The sequence below is a fragment of the Malaclemys terrapin genome, chromosome 4 (assembly GCF_027887155.1).
Source record: "Malaclemys terrapin pileata isolate rMalTer1 chromosome 4, rMalTer1.hap1, whole genome shotgun sequence".
NCBI classification, from domain to species: domain Eukaryota; kingdom Metazoa; phylum Chordata; order Testudines; family Emydidae; genus Malaclemys; species Malaclemys terrapin.
This window is the reverse complement of record NC_071508.1, coordinates 145,421,041-145,436,376: the sequence shown is the minus strand read 5'-3', so window position 1 is coordinate 145,436,376 and position 15,336 is coordinate 145,421,041. Positions and strand designations below refer to the sequence as shown.

General features: G+C 44.1%; 1 protein-coding gene across 6 annotated transcripts in view; it reads right to left on the bottom strand.

The window, feature by feature from the left end:
• FERMT2 (FERM domain containing kindlin 2) overlaps positions 1-15,336 on the bottom strand; it is a 97,752-nt gene that overhangs the window by 56,591 nt on the left and 25,825 nt on the right. For all 6 annotated transcript variants that reach the window (XM_054025604.1, XM_054025603.1, XM_054025606.1 and 3 more), the window contains one exon: positions 1,986-2,219. In XM_054025604.1, coding sequence (XP_053881579.1) covers positions 1,986-2,219 — 234 coding nt within the window. The remainder of the gene's footprint in view (positions 1-1,985; positions 2,220-15,336) is intronic.

Genomic DNA, 15,336 nt, shown 5'->3' with positions numbered 1-15,336 from the left:
ACACCCAGGGGACCTTTCAGATTCTTTTCTGAGTAAGAAAAATGTGAATCCATGCTTGGGATAACTGGCTCTCTCCCCTCAGACATTCAGTAACAAATACTCCCTGGGCAGATTTGACAAGACAAAACAATCAGCCCACTTACCCAGTGGGCATTCTCTGTGGTCTCCTGGACTGGGAAGAAATTCTGCAAAACCAACATGCCTCAGTACTCAAACTCTTCAAAAGCTTGGGGGGGAGTGGGAGAGAGAAGGGACTCAGGAAACAGTAACTCCCAATAACTGCATAGCGCCCAGCTGCAATGAAGAGTTACCTCTCATTCACAGACGGTTGCAGTTAGGTTAGTTGGGTAGGATGGAGGAAAAAGTTATTTCGCAACACTCCCTTAGTTTGAGAATTTCCTTCTTAAAATATACCAAAACCCAACAAAATAAGTACTACAATTTAAGCCCTTTTAAGGTTCTGAATGTTCTGTGGCACCAGCTAGTAAGAAGAAATCTTTCCTTAGGTGACTGTCTACATCAGAATCTCCTGATGTGACTCATTGCTACAAAAATTCACTAGCAACAAAGCAGGAGTTTGTCACATCTTTAGGAAGAAAAAGTTTAAATACCTGAATAGATAAGGTATTAAAAAAAGTAAAAAGGGGGCATTTATTCTAAAATAATGCTGGGTAAGCTTTATTTTTTAAAAGTGTCAATTTTCAGTTGCCATTAAAACAGCACTAAAAAGGCTACTATAAAGAATCTTAATCAGCTTCATAATTTGTGCATAACATTGTTATTTATGTCATAACAGTTCACTTATAGCTGAACACTTCCTGCCTAATGACATGAATGAGTAATCTATATCTTCTTTTTGAAAACCAAAATAGATTTACTATGACAGAGCTCAAATTGCAGACTCCGGTTAGGAAGACAGCACTCTGATGCTCATTTTCTTTTGGAGCCGAGACTGCCTTGGAGTGAAGGAAAACAACACAATCCTCCCACATAAGCAAGACTAACACAGACTGCTATGAGGAGATGGTAACTAGAAGGCGGTAACCATTAAACTAAAGTTAGACATTTACAGATAACCACCTCTTACACATACTTCCTCCAAATCAGAATGTATTACTAATATGCACAATTTGGCGAGTGGAGAGAGAAGGACTAGACCCTGGAGACCATGAACACCCAATAGCCAGGATAGGTAGCGGGGGTTCTCCACATTTGACGTGAAATGCAATCACACAAGCGGTAAGCCTAGTGTACAGGTACAGGGTTCCTAGAACCTCTTTCCCACCCAAGGGGAGGAGGGATAGATGTATTCTTCAATGCCATTCACAGGCTTTGGGAACACTCTTCTACATGCATCAGGCAGAGCAAAGCAAAAGTACTTTCAGCAAGACAAGGGAAGATGGAACCAATGCTTTCACTACACCAGACAGTTTTGTGGTGAAATACCCTCATTTGGTCACTAACTTGATTCTCCACTGGAGAACAGAGAACCTGGCAGATAAACAAAGCCTCTAAATTGAAACTGGCTTTTTTAAAGTTATCCAGTGTGCTTTTACATACAAAGTAAGAGGTAACACCAACAATTTTAACAAAATGGCAAAGTTTGAGTACATCCTTGTTTAATAAGGACTGTTTCCCTAGGCTGTATTTGTTAAAAATTATGTTTGATTTTGATGGGCAAAAGATTTCTTTACCTATTAAGATAGTTGAAAGTCTACAAACTTAAGGACCGTCAATTAAGTAATTACACTGACAGGACAAGATTTTCATAAAAACCAAGTTATCTTATTCCCAGGTAGTAAAACAGACTAACATCAGGTAGCATCAGCATGTGTAACCCAAGACAGGAGAAAAAGTTAAACTTCATGTTTGATTTTCTACAAGGCTGACACTGAAGATAAACGCCACTTTAAACTGACTACACAATTACAGCTGTCTAGCTACCAGAAGAAGGCCTCTTAGTTTTCTAAGTATCTGATACTTACTGAACGTCTTACAGATGTCAGAGACAGCTTTGAAGACTCTATCAGAGAAGTTCACTTTCACCTTCACGTACTTCATATTTGGAAGCTGAAGGCGGAGTAATTTGTGTTGAGGAGTGAACTGGAGCTTAGCATCAGCTTGTATGCCATACTTATCCAAGGTCCAGTGAGTTTTAAGGAGCCAGGTTCTCTTCTTTTCCCACCATAGTGCATGATCTGACCAATCTTTCTTGACATCTGGGGGGGGGGAAAAGTAATTTGAAAAAAATTAGATTAAGAACAGTTTTTACTTCTACTTAAAAATGTATTCATTAAAAAAGTGACAATCAACATGAAATCTGTTGTTAAATGCAGTGTAGGTACCTTTCCCAGACCTGACAAGCTCGGTACAGCTCAAAAGCTGGTATCTTTCACCAACAGAAGTTGGTCCAATAATAGATATTACCTCACTCACCTCTCTCTAACTTGAAATCTAGTCAATTTCAAATAAGTATTTTAAGATGCATTATTTGTATTCCAATAGCACCTAGTGGCCACAACAAACACAATGGGACAGCGATTTCAGATGTTGTAGAAATACAGTGAGAGGTTATACATTTTTTCTGGCAGCACCTAAGCAGTTAGCAAACTGGTGTGTTGTAACCACTTGCTTTTTGAGCAAGCAGTATTGTCTCATTGTTTCTTTGTGCTTCCCTTGTCTGTTATATGTCTCTGTTGTCTATTCTCTTCTACTTCGATTGGAAGACAGTCCTTGAGGCAAGGACTGTCTCTGTTATGTATTTGTACAGCACCTAGCACAGTGGGCTTCTAGGCACCACCACGATATTAATTATTAGTGACAAGACAAAGGCTAGGAGGGAAAACAGAGGCACAAAAAGTTCAAGTGACTTACTAAGGATCTCACAGCCAAGATCTCATACTGAAGGCATCTGCTGCTCATTCCCCTTGTCAATTTTTGAGGTTTTACAGTTATTGCCTATTTTTCTCTCCCAGGTTGCAATACAAGAGATCCACACAACCAAAAGGTGAAACGGGTCACCTATACAGGGACGAAAGTCTAACTGATTCTACACAAAGTGCCCTTAAATGAATAAAACAAGAAAGATACTTTCCTCACTGGTTACTTATAAACAGTAAGGGTATGAGGTTTTCAAACAGAAGCATCGTTTTTTAAAACCTCCCTTTCAGAGTAATCTAGTGAAAAACAAGTGATTTAACCCCATACCCTACCCCTAACAATCACAAATAGCGCCTACTAACATCAAGAGATCACTGACCCTTTGAAAATCAGGCCTCTTTATAGAAGAGGTCAAATTGGGACACACACACACACACACACACACACCCCAAAAGGCATCTCAGATAGAGAATAACCTACACACACATACCTGCAGCACATACTGTATGTTGCAAAACGCAGAATGGAAGTCCACACTCCCACTTGCTGCATGACACGGTCTCGGATTCTTTTGTGCTTCAAACATGACAAATGCGGTTTCCCCCATTACACTTTTAAAGATAAGTACATCAACAACAATGCAAGTGCTACTCTGTACCACTTTGACATTTGTCTACAGTTCCATAGGTGGAGAATATACATAGAGAATAATGACATAGCTCTTTCCTCAGAATCCAACAAGCTAGTAAGATTTACTTGACATGAGGCAAGGGAGAGCGCAATTCATGAACCATGTTAGGATTCTGATTGCTTAAAGGGTATCCAGTGTTCTCTCCTTCTTCAATCCTCTTATTATCCCCTTGTCTTTCTTGACATCTTGTGTGGTAAAGTAGATCCTTAGTATTGCCAAATCTCATTTGCACTGGTTAAGTGGTGCAAAGGGGACTTAAACAGGGCCGGCTCCAGGCACCAGCTCGGCAAGCAGGTGCTTGGGGTGGCCAAGGGGAAGGGGAGGCACGTCAGGCTCTTCGGCGACCAAGTCCCTCGGTCCCTCTCTGAGGGAAGGACCGGCCGCCAAAGAAGAAAGCAGAGCAGTGGAGCTGCCACGAGAGTACCGGCGATCGCAATTTGTGTTTTTTTCCCCTGCCGCTTGGGGCAGCAAAAACCCTGGAGACGTCCCTGGACTTAAAGTTGCCTTAAGTGAGCAAATGAGGATCGTCCCAAGCTTGGCTGGTTTAGAACTGGTTACACAGTTCTAATCCCTCCCCTCTCACAATAACCTAAGCAGCCGGGCCACACAGTGTGCTCTGCCAGCAAGGATCACTGGAGCAAAACAGCATGTAAGAGGTTTCTGAGGCTGCTCTAAATTATGCTGTGGGTCAGGTCAGCTGCCAAGACTAGGGACAAAAATGCTCCCCCCACCCTCAACTGGTGTGTTGCAAGCTGCCCCACTGCACTGGATTCACTTTTTGAAGATGATGGGCTATGTGTCGGCATAAAAAAGTTCAATCAAAAATGAATGTCTGCTATATACATTTTTATTGCAAATAAAATGCTTCCACAGAAGGTCATGTACATGTATGCATGAGAGTCCTAAAAGGTTTACCAAAATTAGAGGTTTACTCATAAAGTAAATATTAAGAGTATGATCACCTATGTATTTCATAGACTGACAGACTCTAAGGGTATGTCTACACTACCTGCCGGATCAGCAGGCAATGATCGATCCAGCGGGGGTCAATTTATCGCATCTACTCTAGACACGATAAATCAACCCCCGAGCGCTCTCCCGTCGACTCCTGTACTCCAGCTCGGCGAGAGGTGCAAGCAGAGTCAATGGGGGAGCAGCAGTAGTTGACTCATCGCAGTGAAGACACCACGGTAAGTCGATCTAAGTAAGTCGTCTTCAGCTAGGTTATTCACGTAGCTGAAATTGCTTAACTTAGATCGACCCCCACCTCCCCCAGTGTAGGCCAGGCGTAAGGCTAGAAGGCACCAGAGTGATCATCTCACCTCCAGTAGAACACATGACATAGAACTACCCCTCCAAATTCCTGTGTCAATTAGATAATGCCTTTCAGAAAAACATCCAGTCTCAACTGAAAAATTTCCAGTGACAAAGAACCCTTTCGAGCTTTGCTAAGATTTCAGACTTTATCAACAATGAAAAGGAAGCTAACTAAAATTATGCTGCAAAGTACATCCACAGATGGAAAGGCTTTGCCAATCCTCTGGTGTTATATTAAAAGCAGATTCTCTTGTGATCATATACTGCTAAGTATAGCAGAATTAGTTGATCCGAGTTACAGCGGATAGCTAACATCTACTGTAAAAAGACTGTCTTCTCCACTTCTAAAATCTGGGAGTTTAAAGAACTAGCTAACAAGCAAGCACCAAAACAAGCATTTTTAAAATAGCCAACCTCAAAAGGCAGATGCCCAACAGTACAAATGCTGTATACTGAATATATTATTCTAGGAGTTTAAAAAAACAAAAACAAAAAAAAAACCACCCCACAGTTCCACAAGCACATCTCTGAACTTCTGAAGCTAACTGATGCTCAGGCAAGGAGAGATGGAAGAAGAATCTGAATTACAATGCATCTTCCTTCTCCTTTATACCTTCATACTATCTTGATCTCAGGATCACTAAGAAAGTTCACAGAATATAAAGGGACAGTTTCTTTAAGCATGGGGGGGGATCCTATTGGTAGAATACTGCAGCCAGAAAGTGAGAATGTCAGCTAAACTTTTCAGCAGCTTTGTACAATCAAATTAAACAAAACCAAATATAGAAAAGCATGCAAACTTACACAAGCCTTGGCTACTCTAAAAAATCTGACACATCATTACAATGAACTTTGGACATGAAGTCCAGCTTCTGCTATCCTGAAAGTTCATGAAGTTGACACTGAAAATAGAATCATTTTGAATCTCTAACACTAATTTCAGTGCTATAGAAGGTGGACTTTGATTGTCTTTTGGGCCGAGACGAATGCTCTGCATATAATAAGAAATGGTGTGCATTAAGAAAGATAAAAATCAAACAGTTATGCAAAGAATCTTGTGGCTATCTTACAGATAGTTATCTTTCTTTATTCAAACAAAACTTGCTAGATTTACAAATGCAGTTCTATTCGTGGTCATTTAAAAACAGCAAGTTTCTAAAAAGACAGCTTGGATAAAACTATATTTAGCAATAGCCCCATTAGGTCAGACTTCAATGGCCATGTTAGGTTTAGGAATTTTTCGTGTTTTCTGATGTAACAAAATGTGAGATCCAAGTTATAAAATGCAACCAGTTGTTAAAGTTAGTTTTGCAGAGAGACACTTAAAAGTGTTTCAATTAAGTCCTATCATAGGTTTCTAAATGTTCATTAAAAATGTCTCAATTTTCTACTAATTTGTCTTACTGGTAACAGCTGTTACCAGTAAGGAGAGGGGGTTTTGCTTCTATGCACTGCAATTAATGAACACATTTCCTTCTACTATTCCAAATACTGAATCTGAGTGTTTAAAAATCACACATCCAGAGTCACACAACGAATCACAGCAGAGGTAGGAACAGAACCAGAAGCCCTGAGTTTCAGTAGCATGCTTTAACTATTAAATGTACTCGATTGTACAGCAACCATGTCATGTTAAGGAAAGTATAAACAATTAAACTCAATAAGACTTTATTGGCATGACTAGCTGGACAAGTATCACCAAAGGCACAGACCCTTAAGATCAGGATGGATTGATTTTCAAAGTGGTTTTAATGAAGTTAAATCAACAAGCAGAAGTCTTGATGATAAATAGTTGATTTTAATCATGTCTTGTATTTGTACTTTTTAGTTATTTTCTCCAGAACTGCTGATTCTCATTAGTTGGTAACCAATAAAACATGCTGATTTGCAACTAAATACAGTATTTCAGCTAAATTGGTGCTTCTTTTTTCTACCAGAAAGAGGATACACTAGAGCTATCCTTAGGTATTAAACAATTATATAGCTTAATTTATATTTATTCAGATTCTTAATTTTTACTTTATGTTAAATGTGCTGGACACCTACAAAAAAGTTAATCAAAACATGTTTTGCATTTAAAACAAACCGATTTGTTAAACAAAAAGGAAGCAATTAGTGAATTGACCAGATAATGACAAGAAATAAAATGTTCAAGATATTAGAACTAGAACCTCATCTTCTCACACCTATTTTTTATTCATAGATTAGAAGAGGAAAAACAAGCATCTCTCTTTCCCACTCCCAATGGGTTTCTTAACTTTGAATTAATCAAATATTGACCTGAACTAGTGGCATAAACTGAAGTGAAGAAAATATTCTCTGTGCACATGCAGAAGATGCTACTGCGGTCAAAATCCACCTTAGCACTTCTAACTCTGGTTCCAGGTGCGTGGCCAGTGACTTCCACCCATTCAGTGGCCTGACTTTTTTTTAAAAAAACTTGGCAGCAAATATGTATTATATATTTATTTTAAATCATTACAATAAATTTAGGCCTTAACATAAGTTGTCAATTTCAAATAAGGTTTATTTTTTAAAATGTCGTATTTAATTTAGGTCCAAAAATCCTATCTTTATTTTTTTTTAAATCAGTTTGTATTCACCCTGCTTAAAAGGTGCTAGTCATGAGTAGGCAAGATCCCCCCAAGAACAGGACTACATGCTGCGTCCATTTGTCCGCAATTACAAAGCAGATCTGAACCAGGTTGAGTCACTGGTGCAATATGCGAGGATACGCACACATGCACACTCTCTTTCTCCTGGTCTCTAACTCTTAGGCCTGGTCTACATTAAGTTTCATGGAGGTATTCTGCAACCCTCTTCCGAAAGTTTCTAGGGATGGCAGCCCTATTTCTCCACAGTAGGGCTCTCTCCCACCCCAGTCAATGAGAACTTTGGCAGGCACCATTTCAGTACACCGCCTAGCGGCCAGGGGCGAAAGTAACTTAAATTTCTTACTGGTACGGTCGTATCGCAACCCTCCCTTCCCACCTCCCCTCTTACACACTGAACTTCATGGATCCCTTTGCACGACTGATACAGTAGCTCTCTACTAGTTTTATTCTAGAGCAATGGTAGTAACTTTAAAAGGTATGTCTACACAGCCAACAGCGCTTTGACGTAACTGTGTAGTCACGACTCCAGCGCTGGGAGAGAGCTCTCCCAGCACTGTAATAAAACCACCTCTGTGAGGGGAATAGGTCCCAGTGCTGGGAGCACTGTCTACACTGCCACTTACAGTGCTGAAACGTTACAGGAGCACTTTAATGTCCACTGTGTAGCCATACCCTTTTGTGAAGGGCTTTCAGCTTCATTTGTTGCTCTTCTTTTTGATGGACAATCCCCCATTGCCTCACTTTCACGTTTAAACATGCCCGTTCGGGTGTAAGACAGGCAGAGGCCTGGGGGTGGGGGGTGTCACAGACCAGCAAACAACAGCAAGCTGCTCCAGTGGGAAAGAGGCGGGAGACAAAAGTTTCATCCGGGGCACTAGCTGCTTCGGAACCCAGCTTGTGCTCTGACAAGTGCCATGCCTTGCTCCCTGCCCCCCTCGCTGCTGGCTCCTGCCTCTGGCACCCCCCAGCCACCTGCAACAGGGACTGCTGCAGAGACTCCCCCAGAGAGCCAGGGTAGAGGAGAAGGAAGGAGGATCCCTGGCTCTGGTTCTCCTCAATTGCAGCCAGGTGAGCTCTCCCTTCCGCAGCTGGCTGGATAATGAATGAACCCAAGGGCTGGGAGCAGAGCACAGCGCCCTGGGCATGGAGTACAAAGCCACCTCTTTGTCTTGCAGTGTGCACACAACACTCGCCCCCACAAGCTGCCTCGTTCCCCAAGGGCCCGTGCATGTGGATCTGCATGCTGGAGAGTGGGTGGCCCACAGGAAAACCAGCCCAACAGCAAACTGGGTAGGGAGCAAGGGGTTTTCTCATAGGTGCTGGAGCATCCACGGGGAAAAATTGGTGGGTGCCCACTCCCCCCCCCCCCAGCTCCCAGTGCTTGTGCTGCGAAACAGCTGCGGGCACAGCAAGCGCTGAGAGGGAGGGGGAGAAGGGGGGGGGGAATGCGGCGTGCTCGGGGTAGAAGCAGGGCCAGGGTGGGGATTTGGGGAAGGGGTCCAATAGGGGCAAGGAGGGGGCAGAGTTGGAGCGGGGAGTTTGGGGAAGGGGTTGGAATAGGAGCGGGGCTGGGGTGGGGAAAGGGTAGAGTCGGGGGGGGCCAGGGGGTGCAAGCACCCACTGGCACTGGGGAAAGTTGGCACCTAAGGGTTTCCTCACAATCATACTACTGAGTCCTGCTCGCATTGCCCTCCTTAGGACTGCCCCACCTGCCACCTTTCAGCTCCCCTAATCTCCAAGATCAGCTCTGATTCCCTCTCCAATGATGCTTAGGGGCGGTCTGTTGGCTTGCAGAGAGGGAGGTTTACTGTAATCCATTCTGCTGGCGAGTTGCTCCCTCTTAGCGAAGGCTGAATTATGCAGTGTGAGATTCTGCAATCAACTACATTTAATTATAATGTTCCAATGGAGGGGACTGTCACACCGCGTGCTTTCTACTGTAAATTGCGTGCCTGACATGACAGACGTGACCAATAAGAAGCAAGCGGTTACCCTGCTGGCACTCAAAAGCTAACGTTTTGAATTACATGAACGTCTTCCACCTGACAAGAAGTAAAAACTGAAAAGGAGCATTTTGTTTCTAGAGAACGTAAAATATATTTAATTCAAGCGATAAATCTGCCCCCCCCCCCCTTTTTTTTTTTAATTACTGAATGCTTCAGCCACTTCCTTACTGGTACACTGTACCAGCCCGTACTGGCTTACTTTCACCTCTGCTAGCAGCATACAGGACCAGGCAACTCTGGGATGCCGCCAGCAGCAGCTCTGCCTTTGTTAGCTTCAGGAGTGAGATATCAGCTAAAGCCATCACTACCTGTGGAAACTGGTGCCAGCATTTAGTGCTCTTACTTTATACACAGTTTCATGCAACCGAGCAATTCCCTCCTCCTCGTTCCCCTCACTCCTGGAGGGCCATCCGCACCGTGCACAAGCACTCCAAAGCAAAAGTGTCAGTAAGCATGTCTGGTTTAAAAAGTTTACAGGAGCAACTGAAGGGTGGTCTGAATCTTCTTCACTTTCACTTTTCATTTTGACTATATGGACAACTGTAACTGTGTGTGTGTTTTATCTGCAGCTGCCCCTCCGCACCCGTGCAATGCCGGAGGCCAGATAAGGAGGAAAAAGAAGAGGACTTAGGATAACATGTTTGAAGACGTCCTACAAGCCCATGCTGCAGACCATTGCAGTGATCCAGCTATGCTAAGCTGGGCTAACTGTAAGGAGAGAGAGAGGGGCAAACCACAATACAAAACAAGAGATAATTTTAAGTTTTTAGAACTTAATAGGGGAAAACCCAAAAGCTGTACCAGGAAGATAAATATAGAACAGTGGCTCTCAACTTTTCCAGACTACTGTACCCCTTTCAGGAGTCCTATTTGTCTTACATACCCCCAAGTTTCACCAATTTAAACTGCTTGCTTACAAAAATCAGACAGACATACAACTGCACAGCACACTATTACTGAAAAATTGCATACTTTCTCATTTTTACCATAATTATAAAATAAATCAATTGGAAGTACAATATTTCCTATTCCATTTCAGTGTATAGTATATAGAGCAGTATAAAGAAGACATTGTCTGTATGAAATTTTAGTTTGTACTGATTTTGCCAGTGCTTTTTATGTAGCCGGTTGTAAAAGCAGGCAAATATCTAGATGAGTTAATGAACCCCCTGGAAGACCACTGTGTACCTCTAGGGGTACACATACCCCTGGTTGAGAACCACGGGTACAGACCATTACCAAGTACTTACCACTTACAATAAGAAGCTTCAGGTTACCAACACATTAACCTTTGTGAGTTTGTACATGGTACTCTTCCTTACTCTGTTCAGTTAATGCCAAAGCATTGTTCTTAAGAACAAAAGATTACTCAACATGCGGTCTCATTTCAGAGAAGAATCAACTTTTCAGCTCCTTGGCTGCAAGTCCAGCTTCAGTCTTGCGGTCCTGTTCTTCGCTTCTCTTTGGCCTGAAGTGCTGCACAGATTCAGTGTTCCTGTGGCTGTACCTCTTTGCATCAAGTTTATCCACTAGCAGGGTTTCCTCACCTAGTAGGCCCTCACATGTCCATTAGCTATCCAAACAGTCAGAGGTGCCTATTGATGGAATATAGCTCATTCTCTCTATTCATATGCTTGAGGTCCTTTGTGAGTGGGTTTCTCATGTACTGTTTTCAGGAACTATTTTCATCTAACATCTTTTTGAGCAATTCCCTTTTTCATCAAAAATATTTCCTTTCAGTATTTTCCCTTGATTCCCTTCAATATGTCTGTAGATGTAGTTTCCTTCCACTTTCTTTCTCTAGCAGCAAAAAAATACACCTGGGTATGTGAGTAGCCCGCTTTTCCTGACCTGAAACTTCCTATTTTCCTTTTCTCCCTTCTTTAATTTTAAAGGACTGGGAAGTGAGAACTGGATAATAAAATCATCACCTCAACTCCTACTCCAGCTTATCCGGTAGCTCAGCATCTTGATTCTTCTCCTTCCCTAACAGGTTTTTCCAATTGTTCCTTCAGGTGGACTCCAAGCCCCCTCCCCCAACTCAAGCTTCCCGCTCAGAGGCTCTCCCCACCCTGGGACAGCTGCAGCAGGTGCTAGTGCCAGGGTCAGGGTTACTACCCTGTGAGCAAAGGACCTGGAAGGTGAACACTGCAGACAGCCTGGAGGAGGAAGAGCAGACAGCAGAAAGATCTAGGCATCCTAGCTGGAAGAGTAGAGGGAGATTCACCAGGACATAATGGGGCTTCTCCAGTAGCAAACAGATGCTGCAGTCTCACTCAGGCTCAGTCAGAGGCTCGCTTCCCTGTGCAGTCCAGGGAGAAGTCCATTACAGCACCGCCCTACATCGTACCCCACCCTCAATATTCCATGTGGCATCAGCGGCCACATCCCTACCCCTACACACTGGGGGACTTAACGACAACTACAACGTCACATATACAGCAACCGTGGTTTTCACAGGTGAGCGTGTGTACGTAAGATGAACATGAATGTTCCATCTCAATAAATTAGTGACCAGAACTTACATTTTTAAATGGATGTGCTTTTAAATTGAAGAGTTTTCTTTGCACTGGTTTTGTTATGGAGTAAAATTCTATTTGGAAAATGGTTAATCTTTATTAGTTCACAACACATGCTGCAGAGTGCCTAGCAGTTCTGAAAGCCCCTTCTGACTTGTTACTGTACAGAGTGAGAACTCATAGGTTCAGTGACAAAGTGTAATAATCATAAATGTACAGCAAGCACCTCAAAATCAACAGGTACGTGGTCAGCGTTATACTCATAGATGCACCCCAAGCACTCTACAATTCTTAACGGGCCCCAAACCACCAGGGCCAGGTAGGTCATGTTTTCACCCCTCAGAGAGAGCCGAGAGGCACTACACCACAACACGTTACTGTGGCTCACTGTTAAAGTGCTCTTTCAAAGCCTCCCAGAGCTGTACAGCTCCACGTTGAGCTCCAACAGCCTTTGTGTCTGGCTGTTCAAACTCAGCAGACAGCTGCTCCACCTCCACCCTGCAACCCAGAAGCAACTCCCCCCCCAGCTATTATGCAGGACGCAGCAGGGAGCTGTAACCATTGGGAATTCCCCCCCCCTCCCCCCGGAGATCGAATCTTGTGATTAGACAATGCCAGATTTCCCTTCAGTCAATCAAAAGAGCATTCAACTGTCATTTTGCACCCGCTGAGCCAGTACTTGACTCTTTTGCTTAGTATGGTCGAGGTGGCCACGTACAGCTTCCTGACCCAGGGGAGCAAGGGGTAGCCTGGGTCACCCAGGATCACTATTTGCATTTCAGCATCACCCATAGTAATCTGCTGGTTGGGAAAGAAGTCCCTGCTTGCAGCTTTCTGAACAGTTCTGTCTTCTTAAAAGATGTGAGTGTCATGCCCTTTCCCTGACCAACCACTGTTGATGTCAGTTAGCCATCAACACTTGCATAGCCATAGAAAAGTAGCTCTCTCTCTGTTGATGTACTCTGGCAAAGTGGTTTTGTGCCAAAACGGGGGAAGACCTGCCACCTATTGCTCCCCATCTACTATGCACTGGAAGGCTGTGGCAGGCTCAGCACACAGATCCAGAATTGTGGCCTTGTGCATCCAAAAGTTCTGCAGCCACTACCTATCAACCCAAGCCTGCAATACAATACAATCCCAGTAGTCAGTGCTTGTTTCTCAGGCCCAGAAGCAGCACTCCACCATCTGCAGCTGCTCCATCAACCTCACCAACAACCTTTAATTGGTTCTTGCTATGTCCCACAGCAATCTGTCCTCCAAGAAATCGTCACATGTTTCCCGCCAATTCAATTCTTCTTATGGCTCTGCAGATACTGAGGATCATGCGTTCTGTGCTTGTGACCCTATGACAATAGTGTACGGGCTCCATGCTTCTGTCAGAGATGGCGGAGACAAAGGAGGGCTGCATGGGTTCATGGGATTTAAAAAAAAAAAAGCGGAAAAAATTATGAGATATAGAAGACATGGGATGAAGACAGCTGCATACTGGGAAGTTGACCCCTTGCTCCTAGTCACCCCTGTGTGACTGGTTTCTGTCCCACTATGCATTGCCAAAACTTCCCAGAGGTGGGTTGCATATTGGCACACTGCACTGTGCACCGACAAGGACTCCTGATAAGTGTGCCAGCATACAAGCAATATGCAAACTGCAGCGGCTTTACATCAGCGTAACTTGCATCATCCAAAGTTTGTAACAGAGGACATCTGTGCTAAGGCCTTGTCTGACAGAAAGATAACCCTTCAGCATGCCCTTCTTAGGAAAAAGATACCCCTAGAGTGAGCTCAGATTGTGAGCATGTGATTTGTCTGGGCATACCTGTTGTTTCCATTTGTCTTACTAGCAAAGAGAAACGTTAAATTGTCTTCAATGGGCAATTGGCTAGAAGACTGCTTTATCGCAGTTTTCTAGCCAAGTAATTTCAAGGGAGAGTGCGGCAAAGTCAGGTTCAACCATGCACAGCCTCTTGGGCAGATTTTAGATACCTAGAACCCCCAGCTGGTAACTGAAGGTGCTCAAAACAGCAGACCCACTTATGTTCCACGCTACTGAGGAGACTGGGTCAAAGTTGGGAGGGGTGAGGGGAAGGAAGGAAAAAACAAAGCTTCTTTTCCTGCATTAAAAGGAATCTCAGGTCTTAACTTTCTCCATTTTATTGGATGATTCTTTTAGAGACTTTGAGCAAGAACAGGACATCACAGTAGGCTGAAACTTGAGCGTTTCAAGTCCCAGCCTCTCTTCTTTCCCTCAAGGGAGAAGTGCGGAAGCTGCATCTCAGGTTCCAGCGTACTGTGGGATATCTTACTCATTCTAGTTCTTTGGAGCTCTCCAGAAAACAGGAGAAAATAAGGATCCGAGATGTCTGGGGGTTATGTCTTGAGAGGGAAAAAAAGGAAACTAAGACACGTGCCTATGGTCCAAATTGGAGGGGGAAGGGGGCAAATTTGTGCACAGACTGAAAGAAAGAAACTTTGTTGACTTGACTGGCAATGCCACTTGGTGCACAAGCCTGCAGCAACACCACTCAAATTCAGCCCAGCTGCCTCCCTCCTCGCCCCCCCCCCCCCCATCATGGTTAATTGCACCTCGAGCAGCAGGATGAGCAATAGCTCCCAGAAGATCCACCCATGTAAGTGCCACATTACAACAATGCACCACCACCACCTGGTCACAATTGTGAATACCACTGCCCCAGGGGGTCACAGGAGCCTGGAAGTTCCCCCTCCCATGAATTTTTGAAATTCCTTTTCTGATTGTCTAGCTTGGCAAGCAGACTTAGCAGCTGTGTGTATACTGTATTGCTGTTTGTTATTTATATTAGAAGGTAGGGCCCCAGACGTGTTTGTGCCTAGAGCCCACTGATGATGGTTAATCCAGCCCAGATCCCCATTCTCTTTGCCCCATAGTTTGTTAACTTGAAAACCCCATTAAAAGGACAGGCTAAACCAGGGGTCTCAAACTCAAATGACCATGAGGGCCACATGAGGACTAGTGCATTGACCAGAGAGCCGCATCACTGACATCCCCCCGTTGCTGCCTCTGGCCCCGTCCCCACTCCACCCCTTCCATTAGGCCCCATCCCACCTCTTCCCACCCCTTCCCTGCCCCATTCCAACCCCTTCCCCCACAGGGTGCAGAAAGGGTGCAGAGTGTGGCAGGGGCTCAGGGCAGGGAGTTGGTGTGTGGGGTGCAGGATGCGGCAGGGGGTTAGGGTGCAGGATGTGGCAGGGGGTCAGGGCAGGGGGTTGGGGTGCAGGAGGGGTTCAGGGTGCGAGCTCCAGCCCAGCACCGCTTACCTAGAGCAGCTGCG